The sequence below is a fragment of the Rhinolophus ferrumequinum genome, chromosome 8, assembly GCF_004115265.2.
Source record: "Rhinolophus ferrumequinum isolate MPI-CBG mRhiFer1 chromosome 8, mRhiFer1_v1.p, whole genome shotgun sequence".
Taxonomy (NCBI): domain Eukaryota; kingdom Metazoa; phylum Chordata; class Mammalia; order Chiroptera; family Rhinolophidae; genus Rhinolophus; species Rhinolophus ferrumequinum.
Window position 1 is genome coordinate 12039876 of NC_046291.1, and position 26199 is coordinate 12066074.

The 26199-nt window shown below is 35.7% G+C and overlaps 1 protein-coding gene across 2 annotated transcripts in view; it reads left to right on the forward strand.

Moving 5' to 3' along the window:
- The window catches only part of CUL3 (cullin 3), a 90172-nt gene that overhangs the window by 27459 nt on the left and 36514 nt on the right, over window positions 1-26199 (forward strand). For both annotated transcript variants that reach the window (XM_033112067.1, XM_033112068.1), the window contains one exon: window positions 14037-14150. In XM_033112067.1, coding sequence (XP_032967958.1) covers window positions 14037-14150 — 114 coding nt within the window. The remainder of the gene's footprint in view (window positions 1-14036; window positions 14151-26199) is intronic.

A 26199-nucleotide genomic window follows, 5' to 3' on the forward strand; every position in this document is an offset into this window, starting at 1 on the left:
TCTGGATGCTATGTGGTAAATGAGTTAGAGGGCCCAAGAGTTAAGAGAGAGGAAGAGAAAGGAGTAATCCAATAGTTCAGGTCAACGACGATGGTGATCTTGCAGGAGTGCAGAGACAGTGGGGATTGAGGAAAGTTTTCAGATTCAAGATACATTTCGGATGTAGATTTTACCTGCAGACTGATTATAGAGAATAAAGAAAAGGGAAGAATCCAAGAGATTTCTAGGTTTGGGGCTCTTGAACAACTTGGTGATTCCATTTTTTGATTTGGAGTAAAAAAGGGAGCTCTATTTGGACAGGTTAATTAATAAGATGCCCATGAAATTGCATATGCAAATCCAGTTCTCTGAGAAGTTTGGACTGAAAATGTAAATTTGGGAATTCTGAGCATTTAGATGATATTTAAAGCCTTGTAAATAGGTGAAATAACAAAGAAGAAAGAAACGAAGACTCCCTATTGAATGAACCCCGATGAATTTAAACATTTCACGTAGTTTGAGGATTACAGTGGAGACTGAAAAATGTCTCGAGTGTTAGTGGTTAAAGTCAGCTCTAACCGTAAATTATAAATTTCAACATTTATTTATCTGAATTGTGGTTTTTCGTGTGTGTTTGTGTGAGAGACAGAGAGAGAAAAGACCATTTTAAATTCAGAAATAGGGATAATCAATTGTTACTTGTGGGTAGGGTTAGGTAAGGGTTGAGTTGTTTCTTAAGAATTTTTTCTACAGATTTGTTGAGGTATAATTGACAAATAAAATTTTCAAGATTTAAAATGTTTTGTTTGGGGGGGCATCTTCTTTTAGAAATTCCTATTTGGGGTTCAAACTTGACAGTCTCTAAACTCATAGTACAGTAACTAAAGGCGTGCTTTTTCTTCTACCCACTGTTGAGCATTCCATGTTTAATAGTAAGAAATAACTTAGAAGTAAATTCAGTGGAAAAGTACTGGGTAGAAAGTAGGGAGGACTGGACTTTAGGCCTAATTCTCCACTTACAGTCTTGAACAATTACTAGACTTTTTGAACTTCAGATTATTAATTTATAAAATGAGATTGGGGTTCATTTTGTTAGCCTAAATGAGCCTTAAAACTGTATCATGATTACATGTCTTGACAACTTGGGGTTATTAAGATTTAGAAAGATCATAGTTTTTGCAGTTTACCATTGTTCATTCCTGTATCATAATACATATGTGTTTAGAATAAAAACTTTTCCATTTTTAATTGTCAAGGGAGAAACTTTCTTTTGTTTTAATGTGTCAAGAACTTCATCTCAATTCTGTGATGCTTAACAGTTCTCTTAGATTTGCTATATGCTTAATTTCCTTTTCTCTTTCAAATTATTACTCTATAGTAATAATTGAATACATGGCAGCCTCTTAAAAGAGCTTTATAAAAGTTAATTCTTATGCTTTTGAAGGTTTGTTTTCCTCTTAGAAAACAGCTGAACAAGAAAGATGTTGACTTTAACTCTTATTGATAAAAAGAACACTTATTTCAGTGGCTTCCAAAATCTTTCTATTCATACACCCTGTTCTTAAATAATATGATTGGATGGGAAGAAGACAGAATAAGAGGAGCTTTATCCTGCTCACTTTCATTCATTCAGAAAACTGCCTTTTGAGGACCTATGATGTGACAGGCACTGGTCTACTAAGCATTTGCCATCTATCAAAGATCCCTGCCTTTGCAGAACTCACGTTTTGGACTTACATACTTGAGTCTGTGCCTTCTAATTCTGCTCAATTCTAGGCTCTTTGTTTTACAGGCAGAGAATTGGAAGCCTTGAGAGGGAATAGTTTTCAATTTTTAAGTGATTTTCTTATTTGGATGATTTTTTTTTTTTTTTTTTGTAAACTAAAGTCTTTATGCAATAACACTCTACTGTTTATTTTTTGTATATAGGGTCTCATTTGCTGAAAATGATATCTTTATGTATACTATTGTTTTAATGTATTAATTTTTCTCCCCAGTTTTAGATGGAAAATGAGAAGAGCTAGAGTTTCAGATTTTATGTTTATTTGTAGGTAAATTAAGATGTTTATGTGAGGGTACTAATTACATGTGGAAATGAAGTTGGTAATTTTATGGTAAACTCAAGACTATTTTGTAGGCCAATTAAACAGACTTAGTTTTTATAATCAAGCTTTTTAGTACTTTTCCTTCCTTTCTAGGCAAATTGAATGAATGTAGAGAGATTTTTTAATGGCATTTATGTACGAAATATGTTATAAATATAATGATTGCAGTGAATTATGAAGGACGTTGATAGAAACACTCAGCAATAAGGTTTTTGTTAGCAAAGACAGATTCAGAGGCCCACAGATACTGAGTGTCTCCATGTTGCAGCCACCCAAAAATAATTAAGACACCATGCCTACCTATCCGCAGGAAGCCCCAGTTTTAGAGAGGTAATCATCAGATTTGAAGGGGAATTGTTTTCCCCTGAGGAATTCAGGACACGGTAGAAAGAGGAGCTCACTTTTGATGAGCTTTATAGGGTTATTAAAGATTCATCATGTGAATGAACAAAGGCAAAAGACAGTCTCAGTTGGGAAAATGGCATGAGCGAAAAAGGCAGGGAGGTGTGAGTATTGGTGAGGTAGATCATTATAGATGGCACATAAAGAACTTTAAGTGCATTTGTAGGAAATGAGAATGGTAGTTATTTGGATTAAATTTTGAAAATCATTGTGGGGGGGCATAGCTTTTATTCTGTGGGTGGTGGCAGTCGTTGATTTTTATCTTTGAAAAGAGACTGAAGTGGAGAAGTTGGAGTAAAAGGTTTAGTAGGAGTGCCATTTTCAATGCTTCATTGCTAGTTATCTTTCATTCTCCTGCCATCTTGTCTTACTCTTTTTTCTAACTTAAAGTTGCTGGAAGAAACTGAGAACCCATTGGATTAATATTGGCATTGCTGAAGGTGATGACAGGAGTGAGAAGAGAAAGGCTGTGAGCTAGGTGTACAAACTCTTGAATATGATGTGGAAGAGTTACTTGATGGATATGATACAGAAGAGTCATCACAAAAGGAAGAAATTGTTGGGGATAAGGTGGGGAATAGGGATTATTAGAGAATCAGGAGGATAGCAACCATAGGATATGAGGTGCGTAGGAAGGAAGTTGAGTAGCTTCTACTTGGAAAGGATTAGAAAAGATGTTCCTGGAGAGCCAAGTTTAAAGTGTTACTTAGCAAGTTCACCCATGTTAAACACCAGCTATTTCCATTTACATTGTTGAGTAGACTTATAAGTACTGTGAGTGCAGGTGCCCCTGTCTGTCTTGTTTTCTGTTGTATTTTCTAGTGATACTCTTTTAGTATATTAAATAAGTGAATGAACAAGCAAGGACCTGTTTCATCCATCTTTGGGTCTCCCGCCTCTTCACATAGTTGGCAGTCAATAATTGTGTGTTGAAAAGAACCTTTAAGAATAATACTAGCAGTTAAATGGAAACCATCGTGGTTTATATCCATGAACTGCCGAGATGTGTTTTGTCTTCTGTATGTAGGTAATACTTCTATCTACCCAAGTTAATTACTGAATCTAACCACTGTTTAAACAGAGTGTGTTTTACCATTTAAAACCACAGTGTAATTTTTAGGTTGCATACATACCTCTGTTTTTTTTGGGACTGGAGTTTGTCAGAGTACTGGATACTAGATACTGTGTGTGACCTTGCACAATGGTAATTCTTTTTTTCCTTGGTATTCAAGAAAACAAAAAATTGCCGTACTTTATATATGTTTTACCACTTATTCTGTCCATATCCCCATTGTTCAGTTTAACTAAGGTACTTTTGCTATGATGGCTTTTAGTGTGTATCTTATTGTCTTAACCATTGGGAATCGAGTAATTTACAAACGATAATTCATATTATCCTTCTGTGATCCTACTTTTTGCTTTCTGTTTCCCTTTTCAACCAGTAGGTAAAAAGCTACCATTTTTTTTAATGGCATTACTTTGTACTCAGAAAAATCCTGATTTTCTACGTTGTTTTATTTTAAAAAAAAAAATTAAAGAGTATTTAAACAAAGAATGTATTTTTTAAACATGAAGCCAAATTTAGATGAAATTTTTATTTGCTTGAACATGTACCAAATTTTCTTTATGTATGAAATTATGAAAATGTTCTAATTCTCATTGTGTGACCCTCCTTTGAACCTCATGACTTTTCTAGTGCTAGTCAGTGTATTCTACTTCGTATTGTGGTCACATGAGTACTATTATTAGGATGCTCTTTTCTCCCTTTCCCATAGAGATTATACAGTGGCTGAATGCATCTTGTATCCCCCATAGTGCCTAGCATCCTGCTTTGCTTGTTGCAAGTAATCATTAAATATTTGAATTGTCATTTTGGGGAAAGATTTTATGTATTCTTTTGAATTAAGAGCTTCACTTTGGACACTTAACGCAAAGAGTGAGTGGGGGAATATTGCCCCTAGGAATGAATTTGATTTTGAAATTGCAAGTAGTGTGCTCTTTGTGAAATGCTTAAACTTATATTACTAATTATATTTACATTAGAAGTTACTAGTAGAAGAATCTTCCAACATCAATCAAGAAAAAAATTTTCCCTGCAGTGGCTGTCTTTTGTTAATGATAATGTCATGATTCCTCTAATCAAGATTGCCACCTTTATTCTAAAAGTTTAGTGAAAATAATGAGAACCATCTTGTCAATCTAGCAAATATCAAGAGGGCAGTGAATTGTGTATCATCCAGGAATCACTTGTCATTAGTAAATTCTTAGAAAGTTTTAAATATCTACAGCAGTTAAGATTAATTCTCCTAATCTTAGTAGAAGCTTGCTTTGAAATACAAAAATCCTAAGGTTGTTATATGTATTATGAGAGCAGCATCTATTCACCAAACTTGTATCGAATATACAAATAATAAGAGGTTGACTGCATTACAAGCTCCTCCAAATACGGAGTAAAATAAGTCCTTTTACTTATAGAGAATATATTGTCTTTTAGATACCCCTGGTCTTCACAGAATGTGAAAGAATTTACCAGACTCCAAAGGAATAGAAGTTAGAAAGTTTATTCAAGAATAAAGGCGCTGGCAGAGAAGCTGCCGGGGGTAGACTACTGCACCTAACTTCAGGTTAGCTTTTTCTTATGTAGGAAAGGGTAGGTAAATTTTCTCACAGCAGATGTGACATCCATCTGACTTATAGACTGAGGTCATTTGATTGACATATGCAGGCTGTGTAACTAGTTTTTTTCTGCACATGCTCCTACCCATAATGCGTACAGAAAAACCTATGGGGTCGCCAAGCCATAATGTTCATTGTATTCTAATTGTATTACAATGAGGCTGGATGGAGTTCAAGCTGAGGGCAGGCTCCAGCAGACTGCGCAGGTGTCAAAAACTAGATATTTCTGGTTGGGGTCTTACCTCCTTTTTCTAAGGATGTTTCAACAGAAAAATTTATCTCTAAAGGCTGAGTCTGGGGAGGGGATGCAGGCCTGGGCAATCCCCTTGAGCTCACTGTTAACTCTTTTTCTGCCTCATCAGAGAAGTTTCTGTTTTATAGAGGAAAGGAAAGCAAGAATCAAGTGAAAATTGGGAGTTTCAAATCCTATGTGAAATATGTGGACATGTGTGTGCATGTGTTTTATTTCACTTGTTTCTCAATATTTAAGGCACTTAAGAATTTTCTGGTAATCTTGTTAAAATGCAGATTCTGACTCAGTAAATCTGAGACAGGACCTGAGATTGTGCATTTCTAACAAGCTCCCAGATGGTGACGATCCTGTTGACCCTGAAACTGCTGTGGAACACACTGTGGAGCAAGATTCAAATCCATACGTGAATAATATTATAAATATGTAACACAAATAATGTTATAATGGTAACAAATACTTAAATGTCATTTACTGTGGGCTAGGCACTGTTCTAAGCATTTTGTGTATATCAGCTCATTTTATACAAACAATAGGTCCTTGAAGTAAGTGCTGCTATTATTATTATTATTATTTTATTAAAACTGATACACAAAGAAATTAAGTTACTCAAGGTTACACATCCACTTAGTGTTGGATCTGTGATTTGAATCAGGCAAATTGGCTTTTCAGCATTCGTACTCCTGTGCTGCCACTATTCACTGCATATGACTTATATAAAAACAGCAAAACATTGCACTGTCTTTCTTTAATCTTTTAAATCATGAATTCTAGGGCTAAGGCAAGGAGCTGTGGGGCTCTTTTTAAACGTTTGTGTTGGATTAGAAGAAATGTCTTCTGTTATATTTCGTGGCTTAGCTTCCATTGAGATTTCACTTCTGTACTAAGCCACTTTTTCTGATAGGTTTATGCCACATCACTCTGGTGTGGTGAAGTGAAAATTTTTTGAGATCTTTAAGAATAATTCCTTAATGACATTTCTTGGAAAAATAGGATTTACGTAACGAGTAAAATTTGTAAAGTGACAAGCCCCCAAATCACGTATGTGGGACTGAAAATGCGAACTTAAATGCTCTTTTTTATCATGGGTAAATGTTGCATATTTATGTAAATACTCTGGTTTCATCAGATGAAACAAGCAAAATGTTTTAGAATTTAGAGCCAGAAAGATACATAGCAGACATCCAGTGGCTCTCAGTTATTTTAAAACCGTGGAACCCCTTTTAAATCATACAAAACCAATAGAAATCATGTTTCATCAGGGGAAACGGAGCCCGCCCTGCAGTGGTACTAAGGCATCTTAGTGGAGCGTGGTGAGAATGCCATTGATCTAACCAACCCCAGTCCTATTACAGGTAAGAGGAGCTGCAGACCAGATGGGTTAAGTAACTTGGTCATCGTCCTGGTTACAGCTGTCTGCCCTGGGCAGTTCTTTGTAAATACTAGTTTGATTGTTTTAGCTCCTGGGTAAATGTTAAACTACTACAGATTTCTAGAAGGTCACACCTCTTAAAAGCACAGTATCTTTACGATACTTTTTAATGTTCTTTGTATAATTAGCATGTGCTCCTGTTATTCATGCCCCATTTTGTTTTTAATACATGATGTCTATTTTAATGCAAAATAATGCTAAATACAAATTTCCATACTTCAGAAATATGATTATTATGCTGAGTTTTGAGACTTAAGAAGGGAGTCCTTAACTTTCAGTAATCCCTATCATTAATTATATTGCTCAGTTCTAGTTTCAGTGAACTTTAGAACTAACATCTTTATACATAGTAAGTTTTAGCTGATAAATGTCTTTGTGTTACCTAGAAATTCTATTAGGATTGACTGCCTGGGATTTTGCTTCAGGCATTGAAATTTAGAGGGTGAAAAAATTTTAATTAATGATTAAAAATAGTTGTATGTGGATGTGATAGAGTGTGGGGAACTGTGCAGATTATTAATGCCCTTCAGCTCTCCCACCAGACGAGCTGCTGGCCCAGGGTCAGCCTCCTTGTCAATCCATGAAGATACTTGGATGTGAAAACTCAAGGGCAAACTCGTGCTCGCTGGCCTTTCCTGTTCTCCTTTCCATCCTCCTCCTCCTCCCTTGGCCAGTAATTTTACTGATTTGAGGATGTGTTTTTTGCAACTTAGACATTAATTTATCAGTGAACATGTTTTATTGCAATGTCAAAAAGTAAAGGTTTTCATTTGACTTAGTAATTCCACTTTAATCTTTGCTAGGGATATAGTAAAAAGAAAAGGAAAGGCTATATTCACAGAAATGAAGAATATAGTAGGACAATTTGAGTTACTGCAGTCGTTCATAAGATTGATATACTCAAAATAATTCACAATTCCTTCATTGTTTGGCATTCAAGTTGCCTTTATGAGTTAAAACTGTGGAATCATAGCTTGTGTTTATGGTATAATAAAAAAACGGGAACCAACTTAATCATAATTGCTGCAAGTTTTAAAAAAATCAATATACAGTAAGACTAACCTTTTGTTTTTATGCTCAGTTCTATGAATTTTATCCCATGTGTAGATTCATATAACTGATAATCAATAGATAATAGAACATTTCTTCACCCCAGAAAATTCCGTTTTCCCTTTATAGTCACATGGTCCCCCATCCCTAATACCTGGCAACTACTGATCTGTGTCACTCAAGTTTTGTTTTCTCAAGAATGTGATATAAATGGAGTCATATAGTTTGTAACCTTTTGAGACTAACTTCTTTGTTGATTCACCATAATTACTTTGAGATTGATCCAAGCTGTTATATGTATCAATAGTTTGTTCCTTTTTATTGCTAGTAACATTTTATTGTATGAATGTACCATAGTTTGCTTATATCCATTTACCAATTTACTTGTTGAAAGACATTTGGGTTGTATACAGTTTCTTGTATGAATAGAGCTGCTCCGAACTTTCGTGTACAGGTTTTTGTGTGAATATAAGTTTTCATTTCTCTAGGGTAAATACCTAAGAGTGGGATTGCTGGGTCATATGGTAAGTGTATATTTAACTTCATAAGATACTGCCAAAATGTTTTCCTGTGGGGCTGTACCATATTGCATTCCCTTCTTTTGCCATGTACCATGTTTCCCCGAAAATAAGACCTACCGGACAGTCAGCTCTAATGAGTCTTTTGGAGCAAAAATCAATATAAGACCTGGTCTTATTTTACTATAAGACCGGGTATAATATGTAATTATAATATAAATAATATAATATAATAATCGGATCTAATCTAATATTATATTATACAACATAATATCTGGTCTTATATTAATGTTTGCTCCAAAAGACTCATTAGAGCTGATTGTCCAGCTAGGTCTTATTTCCAGGGAAACACGGTATGGAGAGTCCTAGTTGATGGGAATCTTCTCCAGCACTTGGTATTATCAGTATATTTTATTTTAGCCATTCTTACCTGTGTGTAGTGGTATCTCCTCCTGGTTTTAATTTGCATTTCCTTAATGGCTAATGTTGCTGAACATCTTTTCATGTACAGAATTGCCTTTATACATCCTCTTTGGTCTAGTGTCTGTTCAAGTCTTTCGCCCTTAATTGAATTGCTTGTTTTCCCTTACTGAGTTGTAAGAGCCTTTTATTTTTATGTACTCTGGATACAAGTTAATTTGATATCTTTTCCCAGTCTATAGTTTCTTTCTATTATTTTAACAGTATTTGCAGAACAAAAGTTTTTAATTTTGATGGAGTGCAATTTTTCATTTATAGATCATGCTTTTTGGGTGTTATGGTGGAGGTTGCTTAAAATCTCAGTTGACATTTTTCTTCTTTTTGTGTTTCATTTTCGTATGCCTTTTTCTTTGAATTACTGTAGTGTTTTGGAAATGATACGCTATAACTAGATATTTTTCTCCTAAAGTAAATGTTAATGTTGAATGTTAGTTGATGACTTAAACAAAAATCAGGACTCAGAATTGCATCAATATTATTAATATATAAGAACATATTCATGTTGAAGAAATTCTGTAAATGGAAGGAACAGAAATGGTTGGTGTGGCTCTTTTAAGCCAGTGGTTTCTTAATCCTGGCCGCAGTATCAGAATCACTAGGTAGCTTTTTTTACCAAAAAAAAAAACGCAACAGAGATTCTCTTTCTTTGGATCTTGGGTGGGCCCAACATTTTTTAATAGTCTTTATTTTTTAGAGAAGTTTTAGATGCACAGCAAAATTAAGCAGAAGTTTTCCCATATACTCTCTGCCTTCACAGACAGTTACAGCCTCCCCTACTTTCAGCCTCCCCTACTTTCACACCAGAATGGTACACTTGTTACAATGGATGAACCCTCGTTGACGTATCAGTATCACCCAGTCTATACTTTACATTAGGGATCACTCTTGAGTTTTGACAAATGAATAATGAAATGTATCCTCCATTATAGTACCAAACAGAATAGTTTCACTGCCCTCTGGGCTCTGCCTGTCATCTCTCCCTCCACCCTAACCCCTGGCAACTAGTTGTTTTTTTAGTCTCCTTAGTTTTGCCTTTTCCAGAATGTCTCTATAGTAGTTGGAATTATACGGTATGTAGCCTTTTCATAATGTCTTCTTTTACTTAGTAATACGCACTTAAGGTTCTTCCATGTCTTTTCATGGCTTGATAGCTCATTTTCTTTTTAGTGTTAAATAATATTCTACTGCTTGGATGTAGCACAACTTATTTGTTTACCTACTGAAGAACATCCTTGGTTGCTTCCAAGTTTTGGCAGTTATAAATAAAGCTGTGATAAACATCTGTGTGGGGGTTTTGTGTAGGTATAAGTTGTTAACTCCTTTGGAATTTATACCAAGGAACATAATTGCTGGATCCTGTGGTAAGCATATGTCTAGTTTTGTGAGAAACTGACATACTGTCTTCCAAAATGTCTTCCATGTTTGCCTTTGTGAGTGAGAGTTCCTAGTGCGCTACGCCCTTACCAGCATTTTGTGTTGTCAGTGTCTAGGATTTTGGCCCTTCTGATAGATGCGTAGTGGTATTCCATTGTTTTAATCTGCAATTTCTTAGTGATCAGTTGGTGAACATCTTTTCATACGCTTATTTTGGATTTTTTTTTTTTGGTGAGATGTCCAGGTCTTTTGCCAGATTTTTAAATTGGGTTGTTCATTTTCTTGTTGAGTTATGTGAATTCTCTGTATACAGTAAGTCCTCACTTAACATCATTGATAGATTCTGTGAATTTAAGTGAAATGACATACAATGAAACCAGTTTTACCATAGGCTGAGAAACGAGGTAGAAGAGTCCCTTATCAGATATGTCGTCTTGTCTTCTTATTCTCTTGATGAAAATCTGTTGCTCTTAAATGATTCTAATTCTCCACTGGGTTTCTGATTTCCTGTTTTAAACTATTGTCTGTGTATTGATTTTTCTTTTGCAAGATTAAGTGCCATGCACAGCCATCAGTTTTCAACTACTCATTTTACAGCTGATCCCATCTTAAGCTCAACTTCCATGGCTTTGTTACCTGTTCATGCTTGTCTTGTTCAAATTCCAACTCTTCATTTGGATAATCTCGTGTAGGGTTTCTTAAGCAATAATGCCTGTCATACTTACCTACAGGCCCCTTTGGTTCTGATACCACCTCTATAGCAGGGTTTCTTCCCATTTGTCTTTGCTGGTGCAAAACCTAATGGTGGTTGTGTTAGAGTCTGAAACTAACGAAATTACATCCACACACTGTCCTCACTTTCTTTTTCACAATTTATCGTTAACTTGTAAAATGAGGTTAATTTTTTCCACTTAATGTGTATTTTGGTTTATATGCCAACTTATCTTCTTAAAAGCCTGTTTTAATTTTCATAAAGGTTGAATTTTCATCTCATTCTTACCATTTTATTGTATATATGTGACCAAATGTCCATTTACTTTTCATCTATCAGAGTAGAAAGATATTTTCTAGTATTAGAGAAATAATTTTTTTGCACATAGAATGATCTGAATAATTAAGAGGAGATTATAGCAAGTGTATCTAACAATATTTATTTTATATCTTTTAGGTATATGTGTGTATGTGTAATTATTCAAAAATAAATATAACAATTAACTCTTAATTAGCTGTTCTAAGTAATATTCACTCTAATTTGTGAGGATAATTTTTTGAAGTATCATGCAAATAGTTTTATTATGACGTGATAGTTGATCACATTCTTATTTTGTTGAAAGGCAGGTACTACATAGTTACTTGTTGATTTGTTTTACTTTAAAGTGTATAAATTAGTGATTTTGAAAAACATGTCTTATTTTAAAACTTTTTAAATATAATTGGTCACTTTATCATTTATCCAAACAAATATACCAAGCACATTTTTGTGTTCCAAATTCAAGGTGACTTTAATACAGGTAACACATCACTTGATTTTATAACAAAGGGGTATACAGACATTCATTTAAGTCCTTGAGAACAATTAATTGCTAGATATTCTGGTGTTTGGAATATATAATTTTATTTTTGTTATGTACTACTGTAGTTTCTGTGGTATTGTCATGGTTTTAATTTAATTGACATTCAAAATTTAGTGGTTCTGTGAAAGAATATGAAGTTTGGTGAAGAATTATAAATAGGAATATTTTCAACTGGCTGTGTTTTTGCTTTAGTGTTAGCTACCTTAGGAATTTGCATCTGACAAGTGGTAGGCTTAATGAGTTGAAATAAATGATATATTTTTCACTTTGTATAATAGTATTTGTTTAACACAGTACTATCAACTAATGGACATGAATGTTATCACTTTTGACATAGTCAACGTATTTATGGAATAATTTCTCAGTGATGTATTTTGAAGTCCAGGAGCTTCAAAATACATCTTGTATATAAGACAAAATTCAGTTGTGAACAAAATATTAAATGTATAGTAAAGTCTAATTTATGTGGTGTAGGCTAGTGGTTTTCATACTACATGTTTAGTAGAATAGATATATTGTCCCATCACTAAAATCTCTTGGTCTCTTTTTCTCTTAATGTATAAGAAAAATAAATTAGATACAATTTTCTCAATTAGAATTTTTTCTCCCATGTGTTGGGAATAGTTTGTTATGTGTATTTCTAGCAGTGTTTGGCACTTCCAACCGCTTGTTTATACTAGTTAAGAGACGCAGTGACATTTTATTTACATGTGTTTAGAATTCGGGTTTATAGATATATATCTCAGCACATGTATTAAATAATGTGTTTCTCAAAAACACCATGACTTCAGATTCTCCCCAACCTGAAAAAGTTTACTAGTGCAGATTACCTATGGTAAAGGATGTTTGGAGATAAAGATGTCTGGTTAAGCTGGAGTTCTTGAGAGCTGAGCTACACCATGGAGGATTGGTTGGATTTGAATAACTGGAAAGGTTGGCAGTATAGTTCCAAAGTGTTATAGGAATTTAGAGGATAAACACACTACTACTTCGTGGTAAAGCTAGAACCAGAGTCTAGATTCTGTTCCCTAGTCAAATAATATTTCCGTTGGACTGATAGCATAGCAGGCAGTAGTAGTGGTCAGTAACCTCTTATTGGAGAAGGTGGCAGTATGTTTGTGGACTATGTAAAAGAATTTTTGAAGTCTTTGTAGTCTTATTAGGATTGCATTAGGAAGGCATTTCAGACTCAGGGAACTTGATGTGCAAAGCCAGATAGCCTGAAAGAGCTTACCATGTTGGAAGTTGATCATGGTATTGGAGGGGCGGGGGGAATGAAATAAAGGGTCTTATATATGCCAGGCACTGTTCTAGTTGTGGGAGGTACACATGGAAAAGACAGAAGCCCTGCTGCCGAGGAGCTTACATTTTAGTGGGAGAAACAATAAATAAATAGTAATATGATAGGTAGTGATTAGTACTGTGAGGAAAAATAAAGCATAGGGTAAAGGAGTAAAGATAGAGGTTGTTTGAAGTAGGGAGGTCAGGGCAAACCTCTTTGTGCAAGTGAAACAAGTAGTAAGAAGTGAGGGAGTGAGCTCGGAATCAAGGCAGAAGAAATGACAGTGCACATTTGCTGTGTGTAGCTCCATTGTAGCTAGAATGTCCTAAATTAATAGATTTTGCTCACTGAGTGTTTACTGAGTGCCAGGCACTGTTCTAAGTGTGTCACAAGTGTTAATTCAATCCTGACAACAATCCTACGAAATGGACGCTATTTCCCATATGAGGAAACTGAAGCATAAAGATTAAATAATTTACCCAGAGTTACACAGCTAGTCAGGGAGGTGGGATTCGAGCCCAGGTAGTTTGATCCCAGAATCAGTGGTCTTACCCTTCTTTAAAGATTGGGGATGGGGGATGTAGTTGGAACAATAGCCTGGGGCCAGTTCTATAGGGCCCTGTAGTTCCTTACAAGTATTTATGATTTTATTCTGACTGTGATGTATAGTGCCCAGGAGTTTGCTTTCTGATTCTGGAGGTCGAGGGACAGGTCTGGACTACAAAACACATTTGTTAGTCATTGTACATAGACTACATTATAGCTTAAAGTATTTCTACTGGCCTGTAACGTATTTCTTTAATTTAAAATTGAAGAGTCTACTTCATTATTTTATTGAACACATATATGCATGTATACATACGAGCGTGCATGTGTATGTATAAACAAACCGTAATGAACTCTTCTGTTAATAGGTACGAGAAGATGTACTTAATTCATTGAATAACAACTTTCTTCAAACGCTAAATCAAGCTTGGAACGATCATCAAACAGCAATGGTGATGATTAGAGACATACTCATGTATATGGTAAGTAGAGCTTTTTATGGTTGTTTTTCCTTTAAGAAGTTAGACATTTCAAAGCAAAATGTGTTTTTTTCTGTTCCATTCGTTGGATAGTCAAGGTCAGTGTGGAAGGTGCTTTTTTTAATAAACTATTTTTTTTGCAAGGGCCACCTTATATAAGTGAAGTCTTATGTTTCATATACTTCTATTAGAGTGGAAGACTGAAAGGGAAAGATTTCATTTTTTTCTCAATATCTAGTACTTGTGCTTCAAAATGGGAAATAATAAAAAGCTTTATTAACATCTCTTCTTGAGTAAGGTGGTTGAGTGACAGCATGATAGATGAAAGCTGAATATTCTGTTCCAAGTTTTTAAAACCTAATGTCTCTATATCTTCATTGACAGGATGTCATTAATAGAAATATTTTTGTAATAATTACATTCTAATAGCTGCAATCTATCTCTCCTAATAGTAAATCCTTGCAGTATGTATATTCTTCAGGTATATATTCCATTTTATATACCTGAAGAATAAACACCTATTATTACTGTTTTTTGGTTTTTATCAGTCAAGAAAAATATCTTATTCAGCATGAAAATTTGGAAAACATTGACTTGAGCTAAGGTGTTTGATTACTTTCAAGGAGATTAAACTATCAGTTTCTTTAACTTTAATATGATTGTAGAATAAAACTAGATTCGTTAAACTTAATTATTCTGTCACTGCAAAATTATCAAATCTAGTAACTTTTTACTTCAGCGTTTATGTTTGGGAATTGGACATAATAGTTTTCTTGTAAGCTTTTACTCGCTGCTTTTCAAATTTTTATTTTCAGTTTCTTTAGTTTTGATTTTTAGTTGTAATATAGTGGTGAGAGCTTGTCCTAGTTTCTTTCACTTGATAGAGTAAGGTGTGGAAAGGATTTTCAATGAGAGCAAACAGCTGTGAAGCTTTTTGTTGTGCTGAGTGGCTTCAGTCAGGCCTATTACCCTTGGTTTTGTAGGGCTTTAGTGGCAAGGGGGCCAGGAAGAGCCCACTTCATTTTTCAGGGGGTTGTTAAAGATCTAACAAATTCTGTAGGCTTTCTGAGCCTCACTTTTCCTCTTCAGGATATAGATTCATCTTCTCTTGATATTTTGAGGCAAATGAGATAGCATGTGAACACAAAATGTCTGAGATAAAAATGTAAAATAAGTTAGCTTACCACTGTTCTCTGGAATTGATGGGTCTTTCAATTCTAGCACTAACACTAAGGTTAGAAAACTACTTGTAATTTTATGATCCATTGCTCTACTTATGAAAGAAGTATTTTAAAATTATACGTACCCACTCTTATATTATTTTTAAACTTTGTTTTATTTCAGTTCCTTTTTTTTTTTTTTTGTTCTCAAATGAAATCTCAACCCTGGGATCCTGGCTGTTACGTGACCATAGTCAAGTTCATTCCTCAGCTTCCTCATTTATAAAATGACAATAATGTACCAATTGGGTACGGTAGCCGTGGGGCTTAAAGGAGCCATTCATGTGAAGCACTTCCAGGGCCCTGGACCACAGTAGTGTGTGTAGTAAAAATTAACTGGCCGTCTTGTCCCTTCGTCCTTTCATCAGACCCCCCTGGTACTCCCACAACCCTGGATCAGCCTATCAACTTGAACTTTTCCTGGGCCTCTGCCGGAGGAAGCCCCACACGAGGTAGATCAGTGCCACTATTTGTCCAGTGTCACAAACCTCCACGCTGCCTAGCAGTCTCCCTCTTTCTCTATTCAGCTCATTCCACCACTTGAAAATATTTTTTTCTCTTCAGACTTCCAGTTCTCTTGCTGGTCTTTTAATAAATGATTTCATGTGCTATCTCTGAGAGAAAAGAGAAAGCATCAGGTGGCAACTATGTTCGTATCTTGCCACTGAATCTACAAGTTTACCTATGTTTTCTCCCCTTTTGTGTTTTTCTTTCCTGTTTTAATGGAGGGTGCTATCTCTTCTGTCAAAGGCCAGTTCTCCACCTGTACTAAGGATCACATCCCTTTCTACCTTGGCAAAAACCTGGAGTATTTGCAGGTTCTGCCTTTTTACTGTATGCTACTCATCAGCTTTAGACACGTTTGGGCCACTCACATCCTCAAAATAAAATTCCACTTTTTCTGTTGGACCCATTCTGCATTGCCGTTCACAGCTAAATGTCTCATAAGAAATGTTGACACTTGTTATCTATCTTTTTCTCATCTTTCATTCACTTTGAATAATGTGTTCCAGTTAAGCTTCTGTCTTAACTATTCTGTTCTGTCTTGCTTTCATTAGGATCACCATATCTACACATCTCTCAAGCAAAGATCACTGCTAATTCTCATGTGCCTTTTTTTTTTCCCAGCAGCATTTGGCACAGTAGACTAGTCTTTTCTTCTGACATGTTGGGTCCTTAATTTCTGTGACAAAGCACTCTTGGTATGCCTCCTACCTTTCTGACTCTTCCTTCTCTGCCCCTTGACTGGAAATGTTCTTCGGGCTTAGTCCTAGACTTCCTTCTCCGGGTACACCTCATTTACTACCATAGCTTCATTTAGTGCCTCTGTGCACATAATTCCCAAATTACGTCTCTAGCCTCATTCTCTGAGATTTAGACTCATCTAGTCATTTGTCTAGTTGCTGGCTCCCTTCATTGTCTGAGAAGTTCTTCCAACTTGGCATCTCCAAATGAGCTCACAATCAGTGTCATTTCATTTGTTCATGCCGGAAACCTAGGCCTTATTCTTGTCAGTTTCTCTATCTACATCATGTATTTCTAGAATCTGCAATTTCTCTCTGTTTTATATCTATTAGCCAAGACTAAAGCACCTTCATTTCTCTCTTGGAGCGTTCAATACCTAGTGTTACAACATTCATTGTGCTCTTCTCTATTTTCCTTTCCATATTGCTCCCAGAGTTACTGTTTTAAAGCACATGGTCATGTTACTTCCCTGCTGAAATCTTTCTCTGTCATCTTGGAATCTTCACACATGTCGTCTGTCTGGGAATGTTTCTACAATGTTTCCTCTTTATGTGATTTGCTCCCACTCACCTTTTAAGTGTTAGCTTAAATTTCTGGTAAGCTTTCCCTGATTGACGCTGTTTGCTCTGCCCACTGGCCGCACTTGCTTTTATTGTGTACCCAATACTGTTGCTTTGCAGCATTTATCACATTCATGAACAACTGTTTAGTGCCTCGTTTCCTGACTAGATTGGACTTTCTGAGGAGGGGCTGATACTTCTGTCACCATACTGTGTCTCTGGCACCTCTCAGAGCTCCTTGCACAAACTGGGCACTTACATGTATTTCCAATGAACTAATATAGATTCTTTTTTAACAAATTGTGATTTTTCGTAGTGCTTATTAAAATACGTTCTTTTAGATTCAGAAATTAAAGTGTTGATGAGATACCCTCATGTTCCATAAAACAGAATTCTTTCATTTTCATATCCTTCATTCTCTTTTATTTTCTTTTTTTATTTGCAGTATTCTGGGCTTAAATAAATGAATGTTTTTAAAAATTAAGGTAAAATTTATATACACTGAAATGTGCAGAAATAAAGTATATAAAATTATTTTTGACAGGTATATGCACCCATGTAACCAATAAATATGTCAGTCAGAATAAATAAATTATTTTCTAAAAATCAAAAATTTTTCCTGTCTACATCTACATTATTATTGTTATTATTATTATTAATATCTCTATCCTCATTCCAGACTTTCTCAGGTCACATTACCTGCTAGATAGGACATATACCTGAGGTGTACTGGTTCATGGCAACTAAACAGATTTCTTCTTACTATGAATACGGACTCTAACTATTGGAATTTTAGATCTCAGTTTCAGAGAGAGAGGAGAGATGCTTCACTGTCTACCCACATACCACCTACTCAACTAGTTGACTTTTACTCTTAACAAGGAATTGTCTGTGTCAAAAATGTCACACAGGAGCCTCAGTGTGTAGACACCGGGACACACTAACTCTTGAAAATGAAAATGTGTTCACAGGTTACATGAAGGCAACCATTGGTCAAAATTTGTCCCACATAACTTGGTTGTTTGGCAGGTTCAGTGTTTCAAAAAAAAAAAAAAAGTGTTCATGTGTCTAGATGGAACATGTGACCTCTAGTTTCTCCCACTCCACCTCTTCCTAATGTTTGAGATGTGCATTACCTGTTTGGCCCCTGAACGCAATAGAGTTTGTAATCTCGGCTTTACTTAATTTATTTTTAATTCATTCTTTTTTTAAAGAATGATTAACGTGTTGAAATTTTAAGGTTGGTTTGGAGATGCTCAGTATAAGCTTTATTTTCAATTTTAATTGTTGAAAAGATAATAAAATACTCAAAATTTCCCCCAATTAGTAAAGTTTGTTATAATATAGGTTACATACCACGTTTCCCCCAAAATAAGGCCTAGCCGGACATTCAGCTCTGATGCGTCTTTTGGAGCAAAAATTAATATAAGATCTGGTCTTATTTTACTATCAGACTGGGTATGATATAATATAATACCAGGTATAATATAATGTAATACCGGGTATAATATAGTATAAGACCGGGTCTTATGTTAATTTTTTCTCCAAAAGGTGCATTAAATCTGATTGTTTGGCTAGGTCTTATTTTCGGGGAAACAGGGTAATAGCTTTAATTATATAATCCATAAGTATATATTAATGTTCCGTTCATTTCTTTCCCCTTAAATTATAAAAATGAATACAATATCAAGAGGAAATTAAATATGGATGGTATTTTATAGGCTTCTTTTGAGTAGAGTTAATGTCAAAGGAAATAGGAGAGCATTTCCTATTATGATACATAGGTTAAGAGAAAGTTAATAGAGGAATTTTCTGCGTAAAACGTGGTGAATTTCAAAGATGTTTTTATGTTTTTACTTGAATTTTTCTATGTTACTAGTGATTGTCACAATAGCAAAGACACAGTAGTATTGCAAGTTAGTCTTAAAGTTTAGAGGGTATAAATTCAAAATCATGGGGAGAGAGTTAAATTAACTCAGGGAAGAGGGTCAGTGCTGCTTTGAGGTATTTGGAAAGTCATCAAGGATGATAAAGTGGTAAGGTGGAATGTAGCAATGACTTTGTGGGGAGCAGCTGAAGGAGGAACTCTTCTGATGCTCTTGTCTTCTCAGTAAAATAGAAGGCGAGGCCATCAGTTGAGGGTGACAGGAGTATGTGAGGTGTTGAGGAATGTGGCAGACTGAATAATGGTCCCTGAGATACGTCCATAACTAATCTCTGGAACCTAAGGATTGTTACCTTATACGGCCAGGAACTTTGCAGATGTTACTAGATTAAGGATTTTGAGACGAGGAGATTGTCCTAGGCTATCCTGGTGGGCCCAGTGGAATCACAGGGTTCTTCCGAAAGAAAGGGTCGCAAGAGGGTCAGAGGCAGAGGAGAAAGGGATGTGATGACAGATGCAGAAATTGGAATGGTACACTTTGAAGATGGAGGAGGACTACAGCCAAGGAATACAGGTGGCCACTAGAAGCTGAAAAAGGCCAGGAAGTGGATTCCCCCTCAGAGCTTCCAAAGGGAACCAGCCTTGCACACATCTTGACTTTAGCCCAGTGAATCTGATTTTAGTCTTCTGAACTCTAGAACTATAAGAGGATATATAAGCTACTGAATTAGTGGTAATTTGTTCAGCAACAATAGGAAACTGCAAGGAAAAAGTTTGGTCTGTCTCCTGTGCTGGGGTCAGTGATCTGGAAATAAACGGATCACCTGTAATTGTGAGGGCATAATTTAGGTGAGTTGGCACAAATTGTGTATAGTGGAAGTAGTCAGCAGAATTTCTACTTTTTCCAAGGGGTACTTGGCAATCTCAGAGAAGAACGTTCAAAATAAGGAAAACCCACTGGTAGAATTTGTCTTTTTGAGTATGGGGGAGAATTCTAAGATCATTAGTATCACTGATGAAATGGTTGATCATGGCTGTTTAATAAGTAGGCAAGTGAATCATAAGGTCCCATGAAATAAAAGTTTTAGGTACATATTAGGGATCAGTAGACCTGAAGATCCAGAGAGACAAAAGAGCAGATTTGTTAAAGTGTAACAAAGTAGGAAATGTGGAAGGAAAAGATCTTCAGTGCCAGAGATGTTTGATGTTTTCTAATAATGAGGTTCAAGGTTTGCGCATGTCAGTGTGAGGGGCAGGGAATCCTGGTAAGACGGGAGGTGAACGTTAAGGCATCTGTAAGGAGTGTGTCAGATTGGTCGTCACTGAATGTTGCAGTTACCAAAGGTAATCGACCGTGAGGAGTAGAGTTGACAAGAATAATGTACGCCACTTGCTGAAGCTGGCAAGGACTGTGTGTCCTTGGACGTCAGAAATAGGATGAGAACATGGAGACGGTGGAACTTATGAGTGTATTTTCTCCTATAGATTTTGATGCTTGTAGGTCCAAAAAACATTTCTTCTTTACAATATTCTAGATTACACATTTAGAGGAGTTTGAAAATAACTGTATTCTGGAAGAGCACAGATAGGTTGCTTAAGAATCTTCTTGGCACTTTCTCTGTTTTCAAAATGATATCTTAGAAGAAAATGGGATTCAGTGGCTTTGGGACCATTAAGCTTCACTTCACCCCTGTTTGGTGTTTTTTATGACTGCTTTTGCAAGACGGGTCTGTTCAAGGCAGGCTTTCCCCATATGTGCTCTAGTGTTTGCATTTGTGGCTGACAGTATAAATACCTTGGCATCTTTTTATGGCTAGGTCAAAAGCCAAGTATGAGGCCCTTATGTGAAATAAAACCAGGGCATCATCATAAACACTTTAAAAGATTAGGAGTGTTGTATTTGATAATTGGGATTTCTTCGTTGCCTTCCATTTCAATTTCTGTTTCAAACAAATTAATAGAGCCATAAATACCTTGGTTATTCTGCTGGGTGAACTGTATGTGTGCGCGCGCACGCAGTAAAGATGGAGCGGTCCATGACACTGAGTTCGGGAGGCAGGTATGTATTCAGCGTGAAGCAGGCCCTGTGGTACATCAGAAATAGAGCATGTATTTCTTGCTGTAAAAAGAAGTGAAACTTTGGTACATAAAGGGAGCTGCTCCCAATTATACATAGGAAATTTGGAGTAGTGAGAAAGATATTTAATGATGAATTAAGAGACACCCAGCTTTAGTTCCTACTTTGTCGTTCATTTGCTTAAGTCATTTAACCTCTCTGGGTCTCTTTTTTCCTTATAAGGAAAATAAGTTTATTGGATAAGGGCTCTGATTCTGAGGCTTTCGGGGGTCATAAGCTCCTTGGAGAACGGCCCTCTCCTAGAAGATGCATGTGTGTATGGACACAGCACACAACATACACTTTATATGCAGTTTCAAGGGGTTCATGGGATCCCTGAAGCCTGTCTGTGGGATCTGGTTGAAGATGTGTTGGTTAGATCATTTTAAATTTTAGAGCTATTTCAGCTCTGAAGTTTTATACCTTTTTAAAAGCTATTCGTGGTATCTGGGGAATGGTAATGAAGGAAAAAAACAGGAGGTGTGGGTAGATTAGTATTAAGTTGATGACAGTTTCTTTAAGAACTCTTAAGGTGGGTTGATAGAGGATTGGCTGCCGACAAGCCTACCTAGTACTATTCCTTATAATAGCAGATAGCCCTTAGTGTGTGCCAGGTACTGTTTTAACCACCTTAAGTATACTCATTTAATCCTCACAAAATACTGCAAAATATTTTAAATACCTGACCTTTCACATGAGTATTGTACTCTACATTTTGTGAATGAATAAACTGAGTTAATCAGATTAAAAGTTGAGGTTAGTGAGATTTACCTGCCAAGATCACAGTTACTACATTACTGGAATAGTGAAGTCTTTGATTCCAAGGCCCATGGTCTTCACCTCAGTGCAGAATTATGCATGTCAACTCTGCTTAACAGAATTTATAAAAATTTACCCAGAATCGACCTAACATTCACTCACCTTTGTGCTTATGACAATAAATGCATTTATTAGCATACGAGTATCAAGCCCGCTTCTAAAAAGCTGTGTTTCCTTTTTACAAGTTCTTTCGTCATTGGGAAATTTTTTGATGTGGACGTCTGTCTGGGCAGGTAATCTTGATTTCCCAAGCCTAGTTTAAGAACAGTGACTTTATCTATGATCCAAGTGTAAGCTACCAAAGCACATTGGAAATCTGTTGTATTCTGTGTTTCTTTTCTCATTTTTTTATTTTGAACCTGATATTAAAACCCCTATTGAAGAATTGACTTTCTAAGACTTTAGATTCTTGTCATCAGAAGCGATTTAAAACCATCATTATTGTAATACTTAGAAACTCTCCAAAATGTTAGATACCCTAGCAGTTACTCTATCCACTTGATCGTATGCTAGCCCTACATTAATTTGAAAGGTTTCTTCTAATTTTTTTTGAAAACATTTTTGTTGATATATATTTAAAGTAGTACACAAGTCTGTTTTGCCCATTTTCTGAAAATGTGTTTTCTTGGTTTTAGTTTTGTTTTTTAGTAATTTGTAAAAGTTCTTTATATATTTTGGAAAGGTGTCCTTTGTCAGATAAATGTATTGTGAAATATCGTCTTCCCTTCTGGGCTTGCCTTTTTTCTCTCTTAATGGTAACTTTGAAGAAAAGTTTTCAGTTTCAGTTTAATGCCAGTTTTTCAGCCTGTAATTGCTGAATAAAGTATTGCATACATACCAGTTTGGGCAACCTTATTAACCATGTTCCAATCTTTCACATCTTTACTAATTTTTTTTTGTCTGCTTGTCCTATCAGCTATTAAGAAATGTTAAAATCTTCAGGTTTGTAATATTACTCATTACAAATTTAGATTTGTGTATTTCTCCTTGTAGGGTATGTATTTTGAGTTTTTGTTACAAAGTGAATATTAATTGAACATCATTTTATCTTTCTGTTGAATTGACTCATTTTTATGAAATATCCTTCTTTATCTCTAGTAATACTTCTTGCCTTAAAATCTGTTTTGTCTAGTATTACTATGTGACCTTTCCTTTTGTTAATGTTTGCATGGCACATTTCTTCCCGTCCTTCCCACTTTTCTGTGTCCTTGTATTTAAGGTTTGTCACTTGTAAGCACCACATAGTAATAAGCTTTTTAAATCCATCTGATCATCTTTGTTTTTAAATTGAAGCATATAGTTCATTTGCATTTAATGTAAGCACTGATACATTTGGGTTTACTTTGCCATTCTACTCTTTTTTTTCTATTTGTTTCATCTGTTTTTTACTGATTTTCCCAGCTTGCCTTCTTTAAGTGCATTAAGAATGTTTTATTATACCATTAGCTATTATTTATATGTTCTTTTTTAATTATTTTAGTGGTTACCTTAGAGATCACAATATAGATCGTTGACTTATAGTTTATTTTATGTTAGTTTTGTTTTTAACCATTTATTGGATACTGTAAGAGTCTTAGAATACTTTGATTTTCTGGGGTTTTTTTTTCCCCGTGGTTTTCAGACACTTGATCCTGAGGTGTTTTGTTTTGGTGGTAGGGGACAAACCTGGTAATTTTACCAACACTGTATATAAAAATGTGGAGGCCCTGGATGATACTATCTTTCTTCAAAAGAAATGTAATTTTCTTCTGGCAGGCAGGCACAGCATGGGGCAGATCACTATGATTTAGTTGAAAGCTGGCTTTTAGGCTGTGTTAAGGTTGGTCTATTTTTAGTTAGCCTTTATTTCCAGGGCATATCTTTACTCACAGGGAATAACCCTTCTGGGGTCTCAGCTAAAACTTGAGGTGTTTAGCAGTTTGCTTTCCACATTACGGTGCTTTGAATCCCAGCTTTGGTCTCCTCACCACTGCCAGTCGGCAGACCGTGTCTGTTCAGCTTCTTTGCCTCCCAGTGCTGCTTTATTGGTGTTTTGGTGTCTCGCCCATGGTTAGGTAGTATGTCAGTAAACATCTCGATGAAAATTCTCTGCAGAATATCTGCTGCTTTGCATTTCTCTCCTCTTCAGACTTCGGCCTCCTAGTCCTGGCTGCTTGATAGCCAGCCCGCCTGTGACTTTCTGCTTGACCTCTATTTCCAGTACTCCAAATTCAACAAATGACCCAAAGGAATGAGTTAAAGTGAGGCTCCTCTGCTATACGCGCCTTTTCTTTAGAATCTTTTCTTTTATTAAGGTTTGTATTAAAATATGGCTAACGTACAATATTATATTAGCTTCAGGTACATCATAGTTATTCAACAGGACCCACCTGGCACTATATGCAGTTATTACCATGTCATTGATAATATTCCCTGTGCTAAAGAAGTGATCACCATGATAAGTCCAGCAACCACCTGACACTGTACCACGCTCTCACAATATTATGGACTATATTCCCTATGCTGTCCTTTACATCCCCGGGACTTACTTGTTTTATACTTGGAAGTTTGAACCTCTTAATCCCCTTTATCTCCCCCCCTTTTTTAATTTTTCAATTACACTTGACATAGAATCTTGACCCCACAAGTCCAGGTTACCTTTGTTGCTCTTTGATGCTTTTAAACAGTTGGCATTTGTTTGTTTTTGTAAAAAATTATTGTGAAATACACATAACATAAAATTTATCATCTTAACCATTTTAAGTGTACAGGTCAGTGATATTAAGTGCATTCATACTGTTGTGCAACTGTCACCTCCATCCATTTCTAGAATTTTGATCTTGGCAAAACTAAAACTCTGTACCCATTAAACAATAACTCCATTTCGTATTCCCTCTTCCCTGCAGCCCCTGGCCACCACCATTGTACTTCCTGTCTATGAATTTGACCACTCTAGGTACCTCATATAAGTGTAATCATAGAGTTCATCTGTGTTGTATCATATGTCAGAATTTCCTTGATTTTTAAGGCCGAATAATATTCTGTTGTATGTATGTACCACATTTTGCTTATGTTTATTTGTCAGTGGACAACGGTTGTTTTTCACCTTTGGCTATTTTAAGTAACGCTGCTATGAATAATGGGTGTACAAATATTTCTTGAAGACTCTGCTGAGGAACTCCTGTTTCTCCATATCCTCACCAACACTTATTATCTGGTGTGTTTTGTTTGTTTGTTTGTAGGTTTGTTTTTATTTTTTGATAGTAGCTATCTTGGTGGGTGTGAGGTGGTAGCTTTTTATTTTCTTCCAGCTTTTATAGTTGTTCTTGCCAGAGGAGTTGGTTTTGTAAAAGCTGGTTTTTTAAGCCTAGAAATAGAACTGCGTGGAATAGCATCTTGATGTAGATGCTGTTTTACAGATGGGAAGCTGACATAGAGTTAACGTGACACCTAGTAAATGGCAGAGAGAGGATTGAAACAGCCTGTCTAGGACCCAAATCTATACTCTTAACCACCGAATTATACTCGTATCGCTTCTCTAATACAGCTCTTCTTTCCTAATTTCTTCTTACAATTTCATTGATCCAAGACCTGGAGGGTGATTACTTTTATGGTTCTAATAGGGACTATTTTCTAGTGTTGTTGGGTTTTTTCCCCTACCATTAGATTATTACACTTTGGAGTAGAGAACAGTGCTTTTATTTTATGATTTGGTGTAATATACACAGCTTTAGAGAAACATGACTAGGATTTTGAGTTGTCAAATGTCCTAGCCCTAAAAATAAGTGAAAATTATTTAAAAATAGAATTTCTTACAACTACATTGTTTTTAAAACTTTCACAGGCCTGAGAGAGAGGCCTGTAAATTTTGGGCCCATTTACAGTGATGGAAACTGAGCTTTAGTTGTGGGACTAAGTTTTAAAACCAGGTTTTTTGACACCATATGCTGTGCTTTTTCATTCCCTTTATTGTTAAATCCAGAAGTGATTCTCTTTCTGTACAATTTAATTGTTTCATGTCTTACCAAAGATTCCCTTTCAGCAATGGAATCAGGCACTAGCATTGTGGAAAATACTGAGATAGTTCTTTAAACTTTGATCTCATTAGACTTTTTTCCTACTATAATATTGCAGTAGAAACTTTCTGTTACTTTTCTGGGGTGGGTGGATGGATGTGTGTTTGTGGGGGGAGGGTGGTTGATGCTTTTAAATTTTCTATTTCTATCTT